The sequence below is a fragment of the Doryrhamphus excisus genome, linkage group LG12 (genome assembly GCF_037039965.1).
Source record: "Doryrhamphus excisus strain RoL-2023G ecotype Guam linkage group LG12, RoL_Dexc_Guam_v1.1, whole genome shotgun sequence".
In the NCBI taxonomy this organism is placed as follows: domain Eukaryota; kingdom Metazoa; phylum Chordata; class Actinopteri; order Syngnathiformes; family Syngnathidae; genus Doryrhamphus; species Doryrhamphus excisus.
In genome coordinates, this window is record NC_136368.1 from 17699426 (window position 1) to 17725365 (window position 25940).

The 25940-nt window shown below is 37.5% G+C and overlaps 1 protein-coding gene across 2 annotated transcripts in view; it reads left to right on the forward strand.

Annotated features, from left to right (window-relative positions):
- Positions 1–25940, forward strand: part of dpp10 (dipeptidyl peptidase like 10) — a 91822-nt gene that overhangs the window by 61071 nt on the left and 4811 nt on the right. For both annotated transcript variants that reach the window (XM_058082843.2, XM_058082844.2), the window contains exons 4-22: positions 5115–5209; positions 5641–5715; positions 7910–7962; positions 8326–8407; positions 9176–9296; positions 10055–10209; positions 10915–11012; positions 11144–11267; positions 12755–12793; positions 15138–15245; positions 15828–15919; positions 16049–16096; positions 17420–17541; positions 19839–19883; positions 23172–23270; positions 23345–23414; positions 24438–24632; positions 24968–25022; positions 25134–25233. In XM_058082843.2, the coding sequence (XP_057938826.2) occupies positions 5115–5209; positions 5641–5715; positions 7910–7962; positions 8326–8407; positions 9176–9296; positions 10055–10209; positions 10915–11012; positions 11144–11267; positions 12755–12793; positions 15138–15245; positions 15828–15919; positions 16049–16096; positions 17420–17541; positions 19839–19883; positions 23172–23270; positions 23345–23414; positions 24438–24632; positions 24968–25022; positions 25134–25233 (1776 nt within the window). The remainder of the gene's footprint in view (positions 1–5114; positions 5210–5640; positions 5716–7909; positions 7963–8325; positions 8408–9175; positions 9297–10054; positions 10210–10914; positions 11013–11143; positions 11268–12754; positions 12794–15137; positions 15246–15827; positions 15920–16048; positions 16097–17419; positions 17542–19838; positions 19884–23171; positions 23271–23344; positions 23415–24437; positions 24633–24967; positions 25023–25133; positions 25234–25940) is intronic.

Genomic DNA, 25940 nt, shown 5'->3' on the forward strand with positions numbered 1-25940 from the left:
GTTCCTGACAGATATATTTTTGAATTGCGTGGGAACCACCCATCTTCTCTTCATGGAATTTGACGGCCCTGATAGGTTTTGGACCCAAACGCAGACACGAGAGTTGTGAAATGTTGTTCCACGCAATTTATTTGAGAGATATACAAACCTTTGAAAGTCTACACTTATATAAGAAATGCTGAAACAGCAGAGAGCTGCGGAGAATAGCTACAACAACAACAAAAAATCCCACAAATCTCTGTGCATTCTAAATGCTATCACTAAATATGATTACAATTGAGTGCATCACATAATCAGTTCACAGTTCAACATGTCAAAAAGGAGTAGGAAGAAGCAAAGCTTATTAAATCGTACCCCTCCATCTGGTACTTTTACAATCAGTAACTGTTACATTTGTTCACTTCCTGCTTTCATAATAAAGTTTTAAGTTTTTTTTTATTTATTTTTAAAATTTTGTAATTTTTTTGTCCCGAACCGAAGTACGAGGTGATATGAGCATCCAATGACATAATGGGTACCATAGTAAGTGTCAATATAGTGATATGTATAGCACATCATGACTGCTTGTATTGTTTCTTGAATTGGCTCATCGTTGTGCATTGTTTGAGGGTCTTACTCAATCCATTCCATAGTTTGATTCCACATACTGAAATGCTATGGCTTTTTAACGTAGTCCTAGCATAGAAGTGTTTCAAATGTACTTCTTCCCTGAGATCATATTTCTCCTCTCTTGTAGAGAAGTATTGGATGACATTTTTAGGTAATTGGTTATTTTTAGCCTTATGCATTATTTTAGCTGTTTGAAGATGAACTATATCAGCAAGTTCAAGTATTTATGATTTTAGAAATAAGGAGTTAGTATGTTCTCTGTAGGCGACATTATCAATTTTCAATGATATTTTTTAACTTATGTTAAACTTTTTAACTACCAGCAGAACATGAGCAGAACTGAACAAAATTGTTCAGTCTGGCTGAGAGCACTTAATAAAGGGACGACAATGAAACTGAAAGGAGAGAGATCACACGCTGTCATCAATTGACTCCACATTTTACATGCTATTTTTCATTGTCATGGTAATAAGGGACAGATCGTCAATACGGGTTGCATACTCTTTAAGCCCTCCACCCCATGCCGGCTTTTTATTTTGCGGTGGCTGTCTCTGCCACGATCAAATGCATGCAGTGGAAACCCTGTACAATATTTGAGGTAAAATGGTGATCACACCAGATACCGACTGCAAAATAAACCATACAAGAAAAGCAGATGGAAAGAGTCAATGTTGAATAGAATTGTGTGTATTTTGCATCAAAATAATGATTATAGTTTAACAAATCGGGTTGTAATGCCACACTTTATGACATTACTACATGGTATCTGCAGGTAAAATGTCATTTTCAATGCATTTTTAATACATTTTTTTTCCATAGGATGATTTTGAATCATGCAATGTGTAACATGCTGCTAGGTTGGCTGTCAGCATCTTTAATACTAAGTGTTCAAGTTCTATCTTGTAACACGCTGCCTTTGATTTTAACCATCAACCACCATGTGATTTAGTGAAATTTAGAAACGTTATGCAACTTTAGCTAAATTATTCAATGTTTGTCATACATATTGCATCATACACATAGTTCCCGCTCTGTACTTCACTTTGGCCAGAATTAAAAGTCTGCACAAAATGAAAGCTTAACAGTTTTGTTAAAGTTCACATAGGCTTTTACTCCAGGATGCAGAGGCAAAACTGGTAAAATATTTCGTAGTTTCTTAATGAAAAGTCAAATTGAGTAGATAGGAATGAAAAATCATGGTGCCAGGAAATAACCAAAAATTAGGCACAGCGAAAAAATTGCCAGGCAAAATGGTACAGCAGGAGCGGAGCAACGAGTATGGCAGGAAGGAAGGCAATGAATCAGTTTGCAGAATTAAGCTTAATATAGATAACAGTGGATGAGGAGTCCTGAAACCACAGGACTGGCAGTTCAAAACCTGTTTCCTTCATCTACTTGTCCTTGGGCAAGACACTTTACTGTCCAATTTATTAAAAACTATTATTTAAAGATCATAAGTCCATTGGGTTGCAGAAATAGAAAAAAAAAGCCAGTGTTTCATTATTCATTGGGTTACAGACATCGGACATTACTTATACATCAGAGTCTTAGCTTGTTCTTTTTCAGGTACAGATGTTCCATTATTGAAGAAGACAAGTGCAGATCAGACCAATCGTAATGTTTTAAAGATCATGAACCCAGTTTCCTTTTACCGGTTCTGAATGTTAATTTTGCTCTGCCATCCAATGAGTGTAATACTTCCAAATACATACCATTTTTATTTAATAGTCTACTCTGATAGAGAACATGAATTTATTGGTAGTTTCTGTGGGATCCTGCTTTTCTTCATATGCCAATAACAATATGACTCCCAAGCTCAAACTCATACATATTATACTCCTACATCCAACACTCTTCTGTGGTCACGATGCATTAATATTTGCAAGCAAGTACCCCGCAAAGTGCTGGAGGATCAGAAGAAATGGACAAATGAAGTGCCTTTTTTGTGCAAGGCATCAACTGCCTTATTACATGTGCTGCATGTACATGAAGATGCATTTACATTTTATTTTCTTGACAAGTGACACTCTATGTGAGAATCGTCTCTCCATAGACAAGGGAATTTATTAGCGTTATTATTAATTTAATGTATCACAAGGCCAACAGCCAATAACGCAACTTTGCTGGGTGCTAGGCAGATTCTGCTACAGTAAAACACTAAGGCATTCTTGTAGCGTTATCGTACAGCACTACTGCTCAACATTCAATTGAACATTAGAACAGTCACTTAGAAATGTCCGCTCTCACTGGGATGCCGAATGATGGGATGGGAGCACAAGACTCTTACTCATTGAGCTTGTCCATTCAGCGTAACAGTCATGATAAAAAAAAAATAATCTCAGAACAGCATCTAGCAAGCGAAAAAAATACATCTTTATGAACTGAAATACAAATATAAGGCACTCAGAAGATGCATTCAAACACGCCCTGATGATATGTAGTACTTGACTTGACTGCCAGAACAACAGACTTTTATTGCAGGTTTGAATTATCTCACAACATGCATTATAATTCCTAATAAAAACACGGCTTACTTTTGTGGCCTTAACCCACAGCAAACTAAAACTCAACTCTGAACACAACTGAGCACAATGCTTATTTGTGCCCTGAATGGATTATATTTTGCTATAATGTCTGCGATGGGTAATAGAAGTGTACGAGTGAGGAATGGTTCACTCCAACATAAAGCACACTGCAGTCATCCTTTCTTGAAATCAAAGAATGAATTACCTGCTCAAACTTGTTCAAAGATGAAACTTGATTTGATCTTGGATTAAAGACTGAAATGGATCTAACAGACTTTATATGTCGTTATCATTTGAAATCAATATCAAACTTAAAACCAGACAATACAAAAGTGATTTTAATGGGTTGTCACCTTTATGCACATTTTTCAGCCCTTTGTATTGAGTTGTGGACTCCTATAAAGCAGCTATACACGATAACAAGCACAGAAGCTTTCTAGATCTTCCAGAATCGACACCTATTCCAGCTGTATTTCTTTGGATTTTGCGCTTCCCCGCAAAAACAGTCTGTTTTGATTTATTCCACCCACAGCCTGCCTGCAGGCACACCCACTTCACTGTGGTTGGTCGGTCACACTCCTAAGTGCTCACGGGGACTTCCGTTTAACTGCCAAACCAAACTTTATAGGAGATGATAAGCTACTGATTGGAGACCGTCTATGATTGACCGTGTATGAACTCAATGAGTGGTGACATAGCTTTTCATCAGAATACAGATATGTTGCATATTAGAGAGGGTGTATTAAGAGAGAAAATAATGGGTCCAACAATTGAGCCCTGAGGAACACCACAGGAGAGCCATAGCCACCAATTTTGATCTGAAATAACTAGGAATGTGCTAATGAGGGTTTTATGCTTCCAATTCTGATACCAATCACCCATTAGGGAGATCGGATTAAAATGGATTAACTGTAAATTTTTCAATTAATTTCTGATAGCCAGGGGTGCCATATGGGGGCAAAAGTTAGGACTATTCCAAGCACCCCTGACTGACAGGGGTCCTAAAAAAAATAGGTAATATTACAAAATAAATGTGATTTCCATGTCAATGTGAGCCCAGAATTCCTGGTTGCACCTCTGCTGTTAGTTAGCGCATAGGCCTCACAGGTAGGAGACTAGGGTTCAATTCCGCCCTCGGCGATCTCTGTGTGGAGTTTACATGTTCTCCCTGTGCATGCGTGGGTTTTCTCCGGGTACTCCGGTTTCCTCCCACATTCCAAAAACATGCTAGGTTAATTGGCGACTCCAAATTGTCCATAGGTATGAATGTGAGTGTGAATGGTTGTTTGTCTATATGTGCCCTGTGATTGGCTGGGTGTAAAGACAGCTGGGATAGGCTCCAGCACCCTCCGCGACCCTCGTGAGGATAAGCGGTAGAAAATGAATGAATGTTTCCATGTAATAAATCAGGATGATGAACAGAGGTGTTATAATGTCACCAAGTCAGCTGTTTGCGTTTACATGCTTCTGATTGGACAAAATGAACACCAGCCAGATAGCCAGTGAATGTGTTTATGCGGACAGGGATTTGGGTGGTGAGTCCCTCCCTGCTCCTTGCTTTTTTGTGGTTTGTGGCTGGTTTGCACTGACATGATACCACACAACAAAGACATCGTCACTTCCAAGCATTTCATCTCAGTACAAAGCTGTTTTCCATCAACACAGCGCTGGCTTTATTACTTTAAAGATGAAATGTTTAGCTTTTTCCTTTGTGCTGTCTGGCTCATAAATCTTTCCCCCACAGCTACTCATACCACGTATCACTTTCCCAAGGGTCTGTCTGGTTGTCATCTTCTGTGTCACTGTTAAATAATTGCAGGGGGTAGTTATTATTTTTTTTTTGGAGTAACAGTATTACTATTGCTGTTTTACTGTTTTTTCCAGTAACGGGGTAATCTAATTAATTACTATATGTCATTCTGTGTTTTTCTGAAAACTTCTGTTTCACTAGTATGATGTGTTTCCTTTTTCTTCACACAGATTCCGAAGTTATTTACAGAAACAGTGATGGCCATGTCGTCAAGTTCAACATTCTCACTAATGAAACAGAGATTGTGCTCTCGAACAAAACATTTGTAAGTTGACTAATTGTATTGAGTGGGTCAAAAAAAAACACAACATATATACATACACGTTTAAATTTTACACTGAGGATGCGATTGGCTATCCCATCAAAACAAGGGATGTTCCTCAGCCCAAAGGAAGGCTATTGCTGGTGCTGGAGTGTCGCCCACAAAGCATCACACAGCATCTGGGAGAGAAGGGTTTTAAAAAAAAAAAAGGTCTTCAAACGCCTCATCTCCTTCAATACCACAAAATAGCCTGTTGGCAACATTTTTATGAGTCATGGGTCATTGAGAGGTGGAAGAAAGTTTTATTAATAAACATTTCAACATTACTTGCATTACAAGGAGATGTTTTGCACACGGCACAGTGGAGGGGCCACCATCATATACCTTTATCTTTATATACCGGTACTTAACAATGTATTCTTCTTTTCCTTTAGATCAACCTCAGCGCGGCAAAGTACTCTGTGTCACCTGACTTGAAGTATGTGCTCTTTGCTTATGATGTCAAACAGGTAGGAATCAAATCAATCAATTGTTAGTATACAATGACTGATGTTACTTTGTCATTATTTCTGAGTTTTGTCGTGAGAAATATACAGAGTAGTTGAAGGGCTCTGAAACACAACAAATAAACCGTGGTTAACACTAAGACTACAATATTATTGAATGCCTTAATCAATACTAATATATTTAAACCAGTATATGGAAAAACTAGAAGAATCCTGGCAGAAAAGCCTTCAAAGAGACCCCAGTACCACCAAAAGAGCATCTTCTGACGACATATTGTATGTAATTCACATGAACATGATGGCATGACTACACGAACGCAACAGTTGTGTCCACACACTGTCAGTTTGAGCCTATCCACATGACAACACATTCTATGCAGTCCATCAAAGTCACCTGCGCAGTGAAAAGCCCTGAAGGCATCGCCTGCTCTTTAACCTCCATCTAATGGGCTTGTGACATAACGTCTCCAGTGGCTATGTAATCTGCTCCTTGTGAGTCTTCCACAAGATCTCACACGCTGAGGCTGTTTTTTTTTTTTTTTTTTTAAGCCACACTTTTTTAAGCCACATTTACTGACACAGACACTGGATTGGATATTTTCCTGAGGTCTACTTGACTGATTTTCACAGTTTGACAGTTTGCAGTTTGGCATCTGCACTTTTTCTTCGGCTGTCTCACCGTCCTGAGCCACCTATTTTATTCATTTTTCCCATCCATGAGGTCAAAGACTCCTAAGAGTTAAATTAAAGACAGTCGACGGGGACTTTCTTGATAGGATTGCAAAGAAAGACTGAAAAGGCAGTCGTCATGCGCGTCAGTTAAGTAATGTGATTGCTCTTTCATGGAGCTGATGAATGATAAAGCACCTTGTTATAGCACCTTGGCGTGTGTCCACAGAACAATGGCGTGAACAGAATGAGCCCTTTTGTCAGTTGTACGGTGTCTTTGTCTCGGTGGGTGGAGGCGGGGCCAGTAGCATACACACAGTGCAGAAAAGTGTAACGTAGTAGAAATTATAGTATATATATATGTGTGTGTGTGTGTATATATACATATATGTGTGTGTGTATATTGTGTATATATATATATATATATATATATTATATATAGTATATGTGTGTGTGTATATATATATAATATATATAATATATATATAAATATTATATATATTATATGATTAATATTATTAATATATATTATTAATATTATAATATTATATTAAATTATATATTATATAATTTAGATGTACAATATATATAAAATTATATAATAATTATATTGATAGTTTATATAATTTAATTTACAATTTAATTAATTTAATTAATTTTACAATTAATTTTCTCAAAATTAATGTTAAAATCTGGTCTCGTTGATCCAATCTTGTGTATGGTCACGAGTGTCATTCTAGTTGTTTGGATTGTATATTCATATATTCATTCGCAGCTCATAAAGACCTTCCTGTTCCTTTTTATCATGTTCTTTTTGTCATGTTCCACTGCCTTTGAGAAGAACAATCATAAATACAGTAATTAACTTTGAAAGCATGTTTGGGTTGGACATTGACAGATTAATCTCTGATTTTCACCGACAGTCGCACGCCAAGACGGCAAGCTTTGTATTTTTTATACAATTCCAACTTATTTCTGGCTTTCAGCGTAAAACCTGACTTTTTACTGAATTTGCACTGCATAAAACTGATGGACTTAAAGTAATTTATTCCAGAATTTCCCAGCTTTGACAATAAATGCTTGGATGGAACATAGTTGGAAATATTGACAAATGAGTGTTAATCTACCATCAACACCATTATGTCTTGAATATATGAGTGATTCAAGTGTTTTCTTATTATTGTAAAACAAAAATTCTGAAAAATAATAAAAAACGAAAAGTCAAGTTTGTATGCTGCCGCCTTTAGCATCCATGGGGTACTGTATATGATCATGTTATCATGTCAGCCACGGCTTCTCAAAAAGGCAAAGCATACAGCGATGTGTTTCTCTGGATGGAATCGTGCCACAGCTGTCACCCGTGCAAATTGCATTCTCTACAGATAATATCGCTGTGAGCAGCGAGCGGTCTGTTTGAAGCCTTTTCCCTTTTCATTTTTGTCATGATGTCATTATCTGTGGCACTGCTGCTTCTCACATTAATGTGTCATCTTTTAATCCCGTGCCCTCTGTGCCTATTTTGCTCCAGGTTTACCGACATTCCTACATGGCTTCGTACAGCATCTATAATATTCACACAAGGTAACTGTTTTCATGCTCATTAATAGTTGGAATTAGTATAACAAGTCGTAACTAGTCGGACTCCAAGCAGACAGAATAGAAGTTGACAGTATGAGGGACGGCACAGCTGGTGAATTGAGACAACTATGATCTTCTTGTTCTTTGAAAAGTTTCTGAAGAAGCCTTTTGGATTAAACGTGAAGCATTTTCAACAAACAAGAACTGTCCAGTTGCCTGACATCAATGTGTGTATATGGATTCTTTTGAACTCTTTTTCGACTGTTCCGGCTTTACAGTTGTAAAGCAGAGTTATGCTTCATTAGATCAATCTAACATCATTCTTACACAATTCTAAATGATTGATACTACTTTCTTTTAATCCAGGGAGGTTTGGGAGTTGAACCCTCCAGAAGTGCTGAATTCAGTCCTGCAGTACGCAGCCTGGGGAGTGCAAGGCCAACAATTGGTGAGAAAATATAAAATAACAATTTCAGTTGTGGCAGCACGGTGGTCGAGTGGTTAGCGTGCAGACCTCACAGCTAGGAGAACAGCGTTCAATTCCATCCTTGGCCATCTCTGTGTGGAGGTTGCATGTTCTTCCCGTGCATGTTTCCTCCCACATTCCAAAAAACATGCTAGGTTAATTGGCGACTCTAAATTGTCCATAGGTATGAATGTGAGTGTGAATGGTTGTTTGTCTATATGTGCCCTGTGATTGGCTGGCGACCAGTCCATTGTGTACCCCATCTCTCGCCTGAAGACAGCTGGGATAGGCTCCAGCACCCCCCGCGACCCTTGTGAGGAAAAAGCGGTAGAAAATGAATGAATGAATGAATTTCAGTTGTGGCTGCACGGCGGTCGAGTGGTTAGCGTGCAGACCTCACAGCTAGGAGAACAGCGTTCAATTCCACCCTCGGCCATCTCTGTGTGGAGTTTGCATGTTCTCCCCGTGCATGCGTGGGTTTTCTCCGGTTTCCTCCCACATTCCAAAAACATGCTAGGTTAATTAGCGACTCCAAATTGTCCATAGGTATGAATGTGAGTGTGAATGGTTGTTTGTCTATATGTGCCCTGTGATTGGCTGGCCACCAATGCAGTGTGTATCCCATCTCTCGCCTGAAGACTGCTGGGATAGGCTCCAGCACCACTTGCGACACTTGGGAGGATAAGCGGTAGAAAATGAATGAATGAATTTCAGTTGTCAATCAAACCTCGATTTCCTTTCTCTTTACAGATTTACATATTTGAAAACAATATATACTACCAGTCAGATGTAAAGAGCAACTCCCTCAGGCTGACGTCCTCGGGGAAGGAGGGGCTCATCTTCAATGGGATTGCTGACTGGCTTTACGAAGGTACATTTCAGTCTTTGAATGTCCCAAGTTTTTGTATGATTTAGTTTTGGCTAAAATTTGCCCCTGGTTTTCAAACAATGTCTTAGTTATTGTACTGTAATACACATAAGAAGCAATTACTTGACTTGTACTGTATCATTTTGAGGCCAAACAAAGTATCCTACCTTTTTATTGCTTAAGTTACTCTTGCCGGTAATTTGATTAAAAAAAAAAAGGTGAGAAACACGATTGAATTCAAGAAAGAACCTTGCTCAATTCCTTTTCTGTCCTTTACTGTTTTTGCAAACTAATAAAGGTAAACATTTTATGTTCATTTTGCAGTTTTACAATTGTGATTTATCTTTCACATTGTTTATAATAATCCCCCATAAATGTATTGATGAGTCATATTTCTGCGTGTCTGGAACGGATTAATTAGTTACATTATTTCCTGTGGAAAAAAAAACATCCGTTTTTGTCTGACCTTTTGGAAGTAATTAATAACAAAAACCAAGGTGCTACTTTACATTAGGGAAAATAAGTAATGTTGCAATAAACCTCCGATAAAAATGGACTGTTTATATCTTTGTGAGGGGGTAAACTTATTACAAAAATAATTTGTACAAATCAGTAGTAACAAATATGAACATTTATTTAGACATTAATTAAAAAAGGTCTTTACCTGAATAATGGGTGCATAAGCCCTACATTTGAAAATCATTCCTCAAATGAAAACGAGTTAAGAATTGTGATAATGAAAGATCACTATGTTCCTTCAGAGGAGATCCTTCAGACTCATGTGGCCCACTGGTGGTCACCTGATGGGGAGAGGTTGGCCTTCCTGGTCCTTAACGACAGTCTGGTGCCCAACATGGCTTTGCCTCGCTTCACGGGGATGACATACCCCAAAGGAAAGCAGTACCCATACCCCAAGGTAATTTGTCAGTATTCTAGTTGCTATATTTTTAATAATGAGATGTTGGTAGCCAGCCTCAAGCTCAAGTTTGCACAGAGAGATAAACAGTTAAAAATAAAACAAAGCAAGATAGGAGAAACAAAAGAAAATGGAATAACTAAATAAATAACTACCCAGCAGATGACTTCAATAATACATAATACACTGTTGTGTTGAAAACTTGCATGGTGTGGGGGAGGAATGATCTGTTCAGACTTTGAGTGGAAGCAGGACAGTAATTGAAGGCAGAAAGTTGAAAAAAAAAAAAAAGTGACAACAGCTCAGACTCTTTTCAAAGGAGGAAGTGCAGAGCTGTCACTGTCCATCACTGTCAATCTGAGAGGAAGCAGGAAAGTATTTATCCACTGACAAACCAGTTGTGTATAGTACCTCCGGTCCTTAAACATGATGCAACACCCACCAAAAAATAACAACCATGCCTGATGGAAGTTTACTTCTCAACTACAATACAACTATGATTGTTTATACGTGTGTTCTTTGGGAAACTTTATATTGTAGCTATCTTTTATGTATTATATGTTGATATCAACATTTCTGAGTGGGGAATAGGGGCAAAATAAGAAGCCAAAAAATGTACCACAGCCACACAAAATGGGAGGAGTTATTTTTTTCTTTCATTTTAAGGTTTTTTACTAAAGCATTGACTGTTGGTGCTACATGCAGGCAGGCCAACCCAATCCTGTGGTGAAGCTTTTTGTTGTCAATCTTTATGGGCCGACCCACACATTGGAGCTTATGCCTCCAGACAGCCTCAAACTACGGTGAGAAGAGCTCCATTTCTCTCCTTTATGCATATAACGATGACAAAGAAATGATAGTTACTATATCTATTATCAAATTACAGCATAAGAGAACAAGGTGTTGTAATGACCATTTTTTTTCCGCCCCCCAGGGAACATTATGTGACCATGGTGAAATGGATCAGTAAAATCCATACAGCTGTCAGGTGGTTGAACCGGGCTCAGAACATTTCCATCCTGACCGTGTGTGACACCACGACAGGAGCCTGTGTTATGGTAGGAACACCTCAAACACCATGAAAATGTTCTGAAATTGCAATGAAGACAAAAGAAAGTACCCTTCACTCCATTGGCACGCAGTAAAGAAACAATTATTGCATTCATTTAGTTAAAATCAGCTTTTTAAACGTGTACACCATAATTACATGGTGTTTGACATCTCAAGGGTCTGATTAACACACATGCTTTTTGTGATTAAATTATAGCATCAGTGAACAACAAGTGTTAACTCATAAAGGGAATTTCAGCTCTTTTTAGGGAGCTGTGTCTTTTGGTTTGGCTTCTAAAACGAAGCTCTCAAATGGCTCTTCTGATTTTGTTGTTGCTGAAGTTGGTAAATTATGTGTAAAATCAATATTCATTCATTTTCTACCGCGTTTCCTCACGAGGGTCGCGGGGGTGTTGGAGCCTATCCCAGCTGTCTTTGGGTGAGAGGCGGTTTAAACCTTGGACTGGTCGCCAGCCAATCACAGGGCACATATAGACAAACAACCATTCACACTCCCAGTCATACCTATGGACAATTTGGAGTCGCTAATTAACCTAGCATGTTTTTGGAATGTGGGAGGAAACCCGGAGTACCCGGAGAAAACCCACGCATGCACGGCGAGAACATGCAAACTCCACACAGAGATGGCCGAGGGTGGAATTGAACCCTGGTCTCCTAGCTGTGTGGTCTGCGTGCTAACCACTCAACTGCTGTGCAGCCTAAAATCAATATGCAATGAAAAAATACATTAATTCATTCATTTATTACCACTTATCCTCACAAGGGTCGCGGGCATGCTGGAGCCTATCCCAGCTGTCTTCGGGCAAGAGGCGGGGTACACCTTGGACCGGTCACCAGCCAATCACAGGGCACATATAGACATATAAATACATATAAACCTAGCTTGTTTTTGGTGAAAACCCACGCATGCACGGGGAAAACATGCAAACTCCACACAGAGATGTCCAAGCGGGGAATCGAACCCTGGTCTCCTACCTGTGTGGCCTGCGCGCTAACCACTAGGACGCTAGCCCTGAAAAAATACAATTATATAAAAAATTTGTTTTATTACAAAAAAATATTTTTAAAAATGCTAAAATGGAAATAATCTGCAATCATTTTACAAAAATAAAGTCAAAATATTTTTTTATTTTATTTATATTTTAAAATATATCTTAATTTCAGAAACCAAGATTGACACGCAGCACCACACATTTTGACCAACAACAAAAAAAAAGACTGAAAAGCTGAATACTGTGACTTTACATGTGTATTGCAGTTTGTTACCAACGTTGTAGACTTTGGACATAATAATACACTACTTGAAATACGTGTAGACACACTATAGCTACCTGCTGCTGTTATTGGCTTGGAATACGAATTCCAACAGGGAATATAATCCTCGGCAAAACAATGGCTACTCTAAGTAATCAATGAGTTTGTATACAGAAAGTTAAACTTTGTGCCTGACACTTTGCATTATGTCTTTTTTCAGAGACATGAAGAAACTTCTGAACTCTGGCTTTCCAAACAGGTAACCTTTAGACGACATTGAGTTCTTCCATTCCGGGCCTTCTCAGAATGAGAATCAGCTTTATTGGCCAAGTATGCTTACGCCAGCAAGGGATGTGAGGGGGTCTGCACAGAAGTACACAGAACAGACAGATTGCAGAGTAGAACTGGATTTCCTACTTCTGATGATGCAAACACTCGAGCGCCGACGGACTTACCGCAATGTCATCCCATCATTCCTATAAATAGATGAAATTGAGACTCTCTTGACTTTGTTGACTTTCCTGCGGTGGAGGACTGATGGATAATGAAGCTGATAAATTCCCAGAGAGAAGCTAAAAGCCCGTATGTCTTGCAGCGGAATTTAATGATCTGAGCTGAGGAGAAATAAAGTTGACATTAGATGGAATTGGAGTTAGAATATCCGACAGCAGGTCACAACATTATCTGTCATGATATTCCTCATATCGTGAATCAAAAAAAAATTATGATCCCGTCTATCATAGTCAGAAGAGGGTGAGTACCAATAACATTGGCAACTGAACCTATATGGTCTATATCAGGCATATGGTGTATATCTTATTAATTGTTTGGTTTAATGAAAGTGTTTATGATGCATTCTAGTCTCAGACCGCTTTAGTGCTGATGCAGGTGTGTGTTGCAGTTACCATAGCAACACAAATGCAGCCACGCTGGCCACTGTAGTGTAGTGTCGTGTATTATAAGATTAAATGTGATGATTTTGTAATTGGTATTTACATCTATGTATGTTCAATAAAAAAAATATATACAATGCAGCCATTTCTGCACTTAATAAACATAATTAACGAAACCTTAGATGGATAGAAAGAAGGGATTTGAGTCAATATCGGAGACCGTAGTGGGGACAGTGTAGCAAATGGATGGATGGATTTGATCCTATAGCCCTGCAGCTGGGGATGTTTGCCCGCTTAGTGTGCTCAGCGAGCTCGGCAGTTTAAGTCCACTGTTTGTTTGTGGCTGGCATGATAATACAGAAGATATCGTACTTCTTCATATCGACTGGAAATTTATTCAGAGGCCTTTTCACATTACGATCCAAACTCAGCCTTGTGATTGTGTATTGTATAACCTCCGGGGGCTCGTGTAGGATGTTCAGTTGACATGTATAAATCATTTTAAAGACTTTTAATCTTGCTTTGGTTTGGTTTATTTATTTTTTCGTACATATAGAATAGGTACTTTTTTTTTTTTTTAAATGGCCTCACTGGCGGCAGCTACAGGGAGCATCTGCAAGACTGCATCATCATTCTGTGGCAACTTAAACAGAGCATAAACTCTTGGGAATTGTTGCTGACTTGGTAATGTGTAAAGATACTGTACTTGATTGGAAATTTACCAAGGGACCTTTACACATTGTGATTCAAACTCAGTCTTGTGTTTGTGTATCATGTTGTTTAAACTCATTTCGTATTCCTTGGACTCTATGAATCTAATATCATTTACATTAATGAAACATTATACCTAAGTGGACGGTGTAGAAATGACTTATTTTGCAATTGGGTGGAAAACCCTTTTATGACATAATACAACATTTCTATGACCAGTGTAAAATTGTCAGTGCACCTATTTTTTTAACATTTAAATGCACTTTAACATATGAACAACAAGGAAAATATGGTAATGGTTTTATTTCATTTGAACATGCATCAGATTACAATTGAATGCATCACATAATCAGTTCACAGTTCCACATGTCCAAAAGGAGTAGGAAGAAGCAAAGCTTATTAAATCCTACCCCTCCATCTGGTACTATTACAATCAGTAACTGTTACATTTGTTCACTTCCTGCTTTCCTAATATTGTTTAAGTTTTTTTTATTTTTTTTTAATTATTATTTTAGCTGTTTGAAGATGAACTATATCAGCAAGTTGAAGTATTTGTGATTTTAGAAATAAGTAGTTAGTATGTTCTCTGTAGGCGGCATTATGAATTATCCTGACTGACCTTTTTTGCAGTACATTTAGCGAGTGAAGATTGCTTTTATAGTTATTAGCCCATATTTCCACACAATAAGTAAGATATGGTAGAACCAGAGAGCGATAAAGAGTGTGGAGTGGTTTCTGATTGAGAACAAATTTTGCTTTGTTCAATATTGAAATTTTTCTGGCTACCTTATGTTGTATATTTGTAATATGAGGTTTCCAGCTCATATTTTCATGTATTGTGATACTCAGAAATGTATTTTCGTTCACCCTTTCAATGTCCACAGCGTATATTTATAAATAACATTGTTTTTGTTCACTTTTTTAATGTTACTAATTGTGTGTTGTTAAACAGGAAGTTTGGAAGATGTCTGAAAGCATGATTTGCTTTGTTTTCTGTAGAACCAAGAACCAGTATTCTCCAAAGATGGCAAAAGATACTTCTTGACCGTTCCAGTTAAACAGGGAGGACGTGGAGAGTTTCTTCACATTGCGATGTTCACCACACAGGTCTACTTTTATTATGCTATTCCAGTGTCTCCAGCGTTTTAAAATGGCTTCTGTGTTGTTTTGCGCCATGATAGTGCCGTGAAAACCCGCCAAACCTTTTATTACAGAAACAGATTTCGGCCACATGTATTATTTTGGTCACGAACCGTAACTCATGTAAATGTTCATCACTCTCATACATTGATCCGCATGTCAACCTCACACTCGATTTGTCCGTCACTTGTGAACAAGACACCAACATACTTGAACTCTTCCAATTGGAGCACAATCTCATCCCTCCAGGCTTTTACAGTTGAGCACCACGGCCTCAGACATGAATGTGATTCTTATCCCGGCTGCAAACCGCTCCACTCTGGTTGATGATTGCGGCCTGATGAAGCCAATAGAACTATATCTTCTGCAAAAGCAGAGACCGAATACTAAGGTTACCAAATTGGACCTCCTCAAAGCCTTAAAATGCGTGGAGAAATTCTGTCTATAAATCTGACTTACAGCTTTGTAATGTGGCCCAAAGTATGACACTGAGCTATAAAGACATCAGCAAAAATGCATGATCATAACATTATTTTCATGTCATATCAGTTCAGAGCGGATCAAAATGAAGTCCGACATTTAACATCAGGAAACTGGGAAGTGACAAAGATCCTTGGATATGATGAAAACACTGACAATCTGTGAGTTTTCCAATAAATGGAGAAATAGCAATATGTTTTTACCATGACTCAGATTTGACGACAATGTTGTATTAGGATGCTAATTTGTTTAAAAAGATGTGTTGCTTTGTTTGTTTTGTTTTGCTGTAGTTATTTTCTCAGTACGGAGGGTTCACCACGAAGGCGGCAACTATACAGGTTTGTTTGGATTCTTTTTACAATACAATTTTGTTTTTTAATAATACAATTTGTATTTCAGATTGTGTATTATTATGTCAAAAGTCTACAACGTTGTTGGTCAAATTGTGTGGTGCTGCGTGTCAATCTTGGTTTCTGAACTTTCTTAGATTGTACCTTTTTTTTTTAAATATTTTGACTTTATTCTTGTAAAATGATTTCAGATTATATCCATTTTAGCATTTTTACAAATGTTGTTTTGGTTAAAAAAAAGTTCAATTCCATAAATTTTTTTTATATAATTGTATTTTTTCAGAGCTAGTGTCATTGTGGTTAGCGCGCAGGCTACACAGGTAGGAGACCAGGGTTCGATTCCCTGCTCGGACATCTCTGTGTGGAGTTTGCATGTTCTCCCCGTGCATGCGTGGGTTTTCTCCGGGTTCCTCCCACATTCCAAAAACATGCTAGGTTAATTAGCGACTCCAAATTGTCCATAGGTATGAATGTGAGTGTGAATGGTTGTTTGTCTACTATATGTGCCTAGTGATTGGCTGGTGTACCCCGCCTCTCGCCCGAAGACAGCTGGGATAAGCTCCAGCACGCCTGCGACAATTTGGAGGCGCCAATTAACCTAGCATGTTTTTGGAGAAAACCCATGCATGCAAACTCCACACAGAGATTCACGAGCGGGGAATCGAACCTGTGTCTCCTAGCTGCGTGGCCAGTATGCGAGCCACTCATCCACCGTGCAGCAATTCAGTTTTGGTTATTATCAAGAAAACCATGAAAACGACTAGCTATTACCTCTTAACTTAAACTCAAATTAGCTATATTCATTGTCATCAATATATGTATCCTATCAAATGTACCCTGAGCTGTACCAGGCATTAAAATGAACAGGAAACTAAAGAAACAAAGGTGGTCTAAACATTTTTGTTCCATAACTGTACCATTTGTGTGCTTTTGACAATGTCAAATTTTTTCATGCAACAAAAGTGAAGCCCTTCTGCCCGATGTATTGTTCACCGAACTAGTACTTTCATTTGTACAGTATTAATAAATTATGGAAGTGCATTGTAACCATGAAACGTCCATAAAACAAAGCCTGTATGTAAAGATAATGCTAATAATGATGTGTGCAATGACTAAATGTGCTGCTACTACTTTATGAGCTTCTGTCGGTTATCATTTTCAGTATTCTTTTCAGAATGTTCATTTTTATTTAGTTATGCAATAGCTGGATTTTGTCTGCTTCAGCACATTGTTTCACTTTAGCACCGTTATCTATATTCTGCTTTAAGTTGTAGCCTTCGTCTAAGTCATTTATCTGTTCTTCTCTTTCAGTGTTAAAACAGTAGGATTGTTCCCACGATGGTGTTTAACATGTGAGCTAAATAAGGCCCACTGTTTGTATTTCGATGCTGTCCTGAGCCCCACCTACCAGCACATTATCCTCCACTGTAAAGGTAGGTCTACTAAATTCAACTAAATCAAATTCATTTCAATTCTAAATTCATTCCACTAAATTGTAAGATACTTCAGCATCCTTTCATTTCAATTTGAATGTCTTTGTTATGATTGTATTTTCAGCAAATCTTAGTTAGATACTGGTCAAACCATTCCATATAAATACCGTATTTTCTGGACTATAAGTCATTCCGCAGTATAAGTCACACAAGGCCAAAAGTGCATAATTAGGTAGAAAAAAACATACATAATAGTCTATAGTCATACATAATAGTCTATACTTATAGATATATATATATGTACTATATACTTATAGTCCGGAAAATACGGTACATACAGTATGTCTGATGTAAATTGTGACTCAAGCTGGCAAAAGTATCTTGTGGTCAGAAATGGAAGATGTTTGTTGTCACTCTCAAAAAACGCCAACGGATTTCTGAATGATACCTGATATCTTATCTATAGCTTTCACATCTCAGATCAATGGAGCTTAGCTCAGCTCTGTGATGTGGAAGTGGTTGTTTTTTGAAAGAGCAGAAGTGGAGCAAGAGACCATAATATTTAAAGTTCACCAAGCCACGGTTGATGACAAAAAGGTAGGAACACAACAAATTTGTTCTACCGTCAAACAGAAAGTACCAAGAGAGTGTCATGTCAACAATACCCAGTCAAAAATACAAAAATGTTTTGCTCATGACCTTTATACGACCAGAAAAGTAAACGATGGCACGAACCGACTGATGCAGTGTAATTCGGACAGAATTCTGGCTCATTCTACCTCTAGTGCAGGGGTCTCAAACTCAATTTACTTGGGGGCCACTGGAGCTCGGGTCTGGGTGAGACTGGGCCGCATCAGGTTTTCCAAAAAAAAACCCAAAAAACGCATTTATGAAAAACAAAAAAATTTTGGTTCCGATTTTCTACAAGAAAAGCTCTGATAAAACATTCCACTGTTCTCAAATATCTTACTTTTTATTTTTCTACACAAAATAAGATGAAAAATAAATAAACAAATCAAGAATAAAGAAAATCAATCAATCAGTAATAAATAAATAAATATAATAATAATAATAAAACGGCAAATAATAAAAACTTAAGAAACCACATATAGTTGGTGGGTAGACAAATTATTTTTTTTCAGATTAAAATGAACAAAGCATTATTAGAGCCCTGTAGACATGACAAAACACGACTATAGTCACATTTATACTCTTTTTATTTACAACATATTGCGCAACTGCAGGGTCTTGAGACACATGCTAACTCGCAAACTAGAGAGCTAGCGACCTAAACGGTAGCCTTCAAGTTATTTCCTTTAAACTTAAATAGCCAAAAACTTACCACTTCCACACGGATAGGGAGGATAACTATTAACAGTTATTTAACCTTTAACATGAACATTAATCAAAAGTAATAATTTTTTCTGGGTACATGATACCATACAGCATCCATATCAAACTTGCGTGGGACGCACTAACATTAAACTTTCATATCAAGGCGGGGGCCTCAAATTAGTATCATGCGGGCCACATTTGGCCCGCGGGCCGCGTGTTCGAGACCCCGGCTCTAGTGTAACAAAGGTACGAGGCTTCTCATGTCAGGATCGTCCTACCAGAAATGATTGCATTTTGAAATCCATTTCGGCTTAGTTAAAAATAAGAGGCCTAGAATGAAGGCAATTATAAACTTAATGGTGTATAATTACTTTCAGGTAGTAATATTGTGTTATGAGTGGCTTCTTCAGTCGAGGATGACTCCTGACTTTGTGTTTCAATTTATTTTGGCAGATGAAAGCGCTTCATACTCAGAGGCATCCGACCTTTGGTGTAATGATTTATTGGACTATATCAATGTCCCCTTTCCCTAACGCAATAAAATGGAAAGAAAGTTTGTTGGTTTTACTTGACCAAGCTCACCTGTTTGTAAGACCTGTTTTCATCAGCTGGTATAATCCCACTCATAAGATGATTTTAATAATATGAACGTTTTCATGCAGGTGCACGGACATAATGAATCCATTTCATTGTGACACAAGTAGGCATTAAGAAGGTCAAAGCAAATAGAACTTGCCAAAAGATAATGAGAAAATAAATAAAGTAGGTGCTACAGTCTGTACCATGAAAGAGATGAATGTAAAATCGGTGCAACGCATTTAATCCTGTATATAATAACGGGAAGAGTCTCGGAATAGAACTCTTCCTGGCTGGCCTTGTACTGCACACCTCTTCACTGAGCATGTGTCATAAGAGATTTCATTGAAATGGCGAAATGACACCCCTGTTGTTTTTCATTGCAGGTCCTGGAGCGCCCGCAGTAATCTTGCACAGCCTTAATAGCTCAAGTAAGAGAAATAAATAACAAACGGCTCTCAACTGAATGTTATGTAAAGTATTTGTTTTACTTAGTGATAATAATATTTATGTAATGCGGTTGAACCTTGGTCAGCGTCATTAATCCGTTCCAGAAGCCCTTACTTCCACTACTATAACACGCAAAGTGGATCCCTGCTATTCGTGGAAGTTGTAATGGTAATGGTTATGGTTTAATTCCATTTGAACATGCATCAGATTACAATTGAATGCATCACATAATCAGTTCACAGTTCCACATGTCCAAAAAGAGTAGGAAGAAGCAAAGCTTATTAAATCCTACCCCTCCATCTGGTAAATTTACAATCAGTAACTGTTACATTTGTTCACTTCCTGCTTTCCTAATATATATACTTATCCTGCTGTTGTTAGCTAAATCAAAAAGAAAATTCATGTTTATACTTGTCTTGTATATTTCTTAGCCACCTTCTGGATGTTAAGTTGCTGGGTGATGATTTTAGCTTTCTATCCAATACAACAGCAAGAGTCAGTAACTGTTACATTTGTTCACTTCCTGCTTTCCTAATATAATTTAAGTTTATTTTTATTTTTATTTTTATTTTTATTTTTAACCGAAGTACAAGGTGATATGACCATATCACATGATAGGAATGGGTTGTGTACTTACATTATTTACATTTGTCACATTTGTTCACTTCCTGCTTTCCTAATATAGTTTAAGTTTTTTTTTTTAATTTGTTTAATTATTTTTTTTTCTGAAGTGTTTCAAATGTACTTCTTCCCTAAGATCATATTTCTCCTCTCTTGTAGAGAAGTTATTTTTAGCCTTATGCATTATTTTAGCTGTTTGAAGATGAACTATATCAGCAAGTTGAAGTATTTGTGATGTTAGAAATAAGGAGTTAGTATGTTCTGTGTAGGCGGCATTATGAATTATCCTTACTGACCTTTTTTTGCAGTACATTTAGCGAGTGTAGATTGCTTTAATAGTTATTAGCCCATATTTCCACACAATAAGTAAGATATGGTAGAACCAGAGAGCAATTGTTCAATATTGAAATAAGTGTACCATTGTGTACCGAGTTCCGAGTAATTGATACGGCCATTTGTGAAACGCTAATATTGCCTAGAATATGCTCATGTATTGACGTCTCCCTGCAATTTTGGATCAACGTTTTTTTGCAGTAGAAGTAACTGTTGTAATTATTAGATAAGATTCAGCTCCGATAATCTTGTCTCCGTTTAATTGCCATTATACGCTCTCGGAGGAAACATGCTAAATGCATCCGAGCGTAATCTGTCTTCCGTCTCCCTTTAAAGTTGCCACGCTGGTCTACTCGTCAACGCGTGAATCTGATAGTTGATTCCAGTAACAATTTATGGTTGTATATTAACTTGTGTTCACTGAGCTGCAAGTTTAGAGGACGGATTTTAACAAAGTTTGCTGTAAGTGCTTCCGTCGTCACATTTTTCACAGCATAATTTTGGTTTTAGTATATAAATTTTTCACAAAAATCCACTAAATTGCAGGGGCCCAAATACTAAAGCATGAATATTCAGATTCCATTCATGCACAGTAGAGCAAATGTGCATTTGTTTCCAATTTGAATACATATAAATACGTCTTTGGGATCGGGTGTTCAGGTTTAAAGAAATGTGTAAATCTTGACATTTAGGACTGCCACATTTACGTGTTTTCACTTGGAGTGCAGGGACTTATTCAGTTTACAAACCATTAACCTTCACATTGTCACAAGAGACATGAATACAATAGTTAGTATTCTTCTAAACCCACAATGGTCACTGAAATAATTCCAAACTGATCGAATTAATACTAAAAAACTCATAAAAATACTAGAATTTGCCAAAAATGCATATTGACTACATGATACAAAGCGTCTGGAAGACAAATCTGGAGCTCTTTGTCAAGTAAGAACGACGTTTACAGACAGAAAAATGAAGCAAACAGAGAAAAAACACCAAACGACTGGGAAACATGGACGATATTTATGTTTGTTACATCCGACGCAGGGTATCTTTAATCTGTGTGGGATACAAACATTATGGATGCACATTTGTTGGTCTCAGTTGCAGGTCGCGAGTCCTCCAAGAGGACATTGAACCAAAAACACTCGAAGATGAATAAGGGTGAAATATTGGCTGATTCTGAAGTGGCGTTCTATGAGCCCTTAATTAAATCCAATAGAAAATATGTGGAAAAGGGCAGAAACATGCAGGTTGGGGAAGACTCACATCAACCTTGAGAGAGCTGGAGTAGTTTACTTTTGAGGATTGGGCCCAAAAATACCTGGCGTCTAACTTAGGGGTGTAAGAAAATATCGTTTCGCCGATATATCGCGAAGTATCGCGATAGAAATTGCAGAAAATTGACAAAACCCATGCCGTCGTGCCCGAATAAAGTATTCGGGAAACACGACAAATCTGCGAGCCCACTTAGCGAGACACCATGAGGACCTGCCGCTTGCAAGCAATACAAAGGTACTTTTGTATACTACAAAAGTAGTACTGTGATATTGCAGGTATTTTGTTTTTCAAATTGATATCACTATTTTGTTAAATAATGCTTATGTTAATTATGTTAGTTACTTTATTACACAAAAATACTCTTCTGATGGTGGATAAATCAGGGACTGTATACTCTATAATATATATACATTACATATATATTATATATACTATATTATATTATCTATATTTTTTCACAGCTAATAGAATGTGAACATTTGAGCAGGATCTTGAGACATAATTTAAATTATTAGTTTTTTATGTTTTTTTTTGTAAATGTAAAGCTGGATGTTAAAGCTTTATTTATCTAAATGCTACACTTTAAGTTTTTACAGAGGAAAGTTTGTGATACAGCATAACATACTGTTCTAATGGAATAAAAATATGTTTAGTAAGTGTATATTGCGGGTGTAATTCAGTTTTTCCAGGAAATAATCTTTAACTAAACAAAAAAATATCGCTTTGTTAACAGTATCGTGATACGTATCGTATTGCCAGATTGTTGCCAATACACACCCCTAGTCTCACTGGGGGTTACAGGATCACCAAAATGTTAAGTGCTATAATTTTTGTCCAGTACAGATTCCCGACTTAGTTTTATTGAACAATGCCTAATTTCCATCCATTTTGTATTCTCCCTTTTGTCACTTACTATTATTATTCCAGTGATTATTGTGGGAATTTCTAACTTTGGTGTACGGGTACCAGCAATTTCCATCTTGTCTGCAGTGAAATGTACATTACATTGCAGCACATTCCCCTTCCTTTTCCAGATTACTATATTCTTGAGAACAACTCATTGCTGAGGGCAGCCTTGAACTACAAAAGGATCCAGCAGACGGACTTCAGGACTGTTTCAATTGAACATTTCGGTGAGAATAAAGTAAAGGCTCTTATTATGCTTTCTGAATAGTACGTATAATTAAACTTTTTATCCTTTGTACAGATTTACCATTGAAGATCTCATATCCGCCCGATTTCTCGGATTCAAGTCATTATGGGCTCCTCTTGGTCATGTACGTACGCTGCCACATAATGTGCTGTTGATAAGCATGCACACCTTAAACACACCTTAAATATAACTTCACAAAGCACAATAAGGAAGTCCAAGTGGTTTATTTGGTCTCTTATTAGTTTTTATTGTTTTCATCCCAGTAAATTACTATAGTTTTATAGTAGTGAGGCAATAATTCGTGTTGTTTTTTATGGGCAGGCCTAGGATCTATTGTTGGGTGGATTCACTTACCTTGTGGACAATGTATTTTCTTGTTCAGTTGAGCCCAAAATGTTTTTACATGACTCCAAATTCTATTTTTGATGCATTTACATGTAAATTCAGCATCATAGCGGTACGATAAACACCAGAAAACAGCTTCTGGTACTTGGTAACACTTTTGCTTTTCAGATTACAATTGAATGCATCACATAATCAGTTCACAGTTCCACATGTCCAAAAGGAGTAGGAAGAAGCAAAGCTTATTAAATCCTACCTCTCCATCTGGTACTTTTACAATCAGTAACTGTTACATTTGTTCACTTCCTGCTTTCATTCATTCATTTTTTACCGTTTTTCCTCACGAGGGCCGCGGGGGGTTGCTGGAGCCTATCCCAGCTGTCTTCGGGTGAGAGACGGGGTACACCTTGGACTGGTGGCCAGCCAATCACAGGGCACATATAGACAAACAACCATTCACACTCACATTCATACCTATGGACAATTTGGAGTCGCTAATTAACCTAGCATGTTTTTGGAATGTGGGAGGAAACCGGAGTACCTGGAGAAAACCCCCTAATATAGTTTAGTATTTTTATTTTTATTTTTATTTTTATTTTTATTTTTATTTTTATTTTTATTTTTATTTTTATTTTTATTTTTATTTTTATTTTTATTTTTATTGTCACGTACCAAAGTACAAAGTACGAGGTGATATAAATTGAGCTTTCTAAATCTATGCAGGTAAAACGCTAGGCGGACATGACGTAAACGATACGCATCGAGGTGTGAATTCAACCGTGATGAGTTTTATTCCATTTTCTAGCGATGGCGCCCCTGGTGGTCAGGCTGTGAGTGACCGTTTCAGCCTCAGTTGGGATTCGGTGCTGGTCAGTTCAGACAATGTCATTGTGGCTCGTCTGGATGGGCGGGGCAGCGGCTTCCAGGGTCAGAGGGTTCTTCATGAGGTCCACCAGCGACTGGGCACTGTGGACGTTCAGGACCAGATAGCAGCAGTCGAGTATGTTGGCAGTTCTTGTTAATCCAATGTTTGTTTTTAATACGTTGGCTTGGACATTTAATATATACAACTAACGCTGATGTTAGTTTGACATGTACAACAACTTTGATACTTTTCCGGGCTACAATCAGTCCATTGATTATTATTATTATTATAATTATATATAATATTATTAATTATTTTGCATTATTGCATCAATAAATCTAAGGATTTTGCTTTTAATTAACAGGAATTTTAGTCACTGACTAAAATTTGTGGGAATTAAATGAAACACATATTTGTGTTGTGCTTAAATCCCAAACTCATATATACCTGTTATTGTTTTATTGTTACAGATATATGATGAGGTTTCCATACATTGATAAGACTCGGATAGCAGTTTTTGGAAAGGTGAGGTGATTTTCACATAAATGATACTAAGAAAACAACCAGAAGGCATTTTTTCCTCCATCCTGCAACAACAATTTAAACACACACTGTCTTTGTTTTCCTTCCTTTCAGGGATATGGAGCCTACATTTCATTAATGATGCTCAAGTCGACAGATAGTCTATTCAAATGTGCATGTGCAATATCGCCTGTGACGGACTGGAAATTGTACGGTAAGGATAAAATCTCTCCTAACACATTATTCAGTCAAATGTTATTCATTTGCATGTCAACACTACAAAAACCTACAGCGATATACGTAAGAAATGACCCCCAATATAAGTGGACAAACAACCATTCACACTCACATTCATACCTATGGACAATTTGGAGTCGCTAATTAACCTAGCATGTTTTTTGGAATGTGGGAGGAAACCGGAGTACCCTGAGAAAACCCATGCAAACACCACACAGAGATGGCCAAGGGTGGAATTGAACCCTGGTCTTCGAGCTGTGAGGTCTGCGTGCTAAACACTCGACCGCCATGCCGCCTGTTGATATATTTTTAAGATTAAAGACACCCCTTTTTAATCAGGTGATTGTGTGTGTGTGTGTGTGTGTCTAGTATGGAGGGTGGGAGGGAGGGGCTTTCTTTGTAATTGTTTTCTTTTGAACTGTGGTAATTGTTTTTAATTCTGTAAAGCATTTTGTCTGGCATGTCCTTGCAGGAAAAGTGCTCGACAAATAAAGTTGATTTGATTTGATTATTATTATTTGATTATTAGGAATATTATTATTATTATTATATCATTATTATTAGGAATGGAGCAGCAAGGCGGTCTATGAAGGGTGACTGGTTCATCAATGTTGATTATAATTGCTGATGGCGTTCACCTGCCTCAGCAATGCGTTGTTTTCAAACAGGAAGTGACAGCAAGGC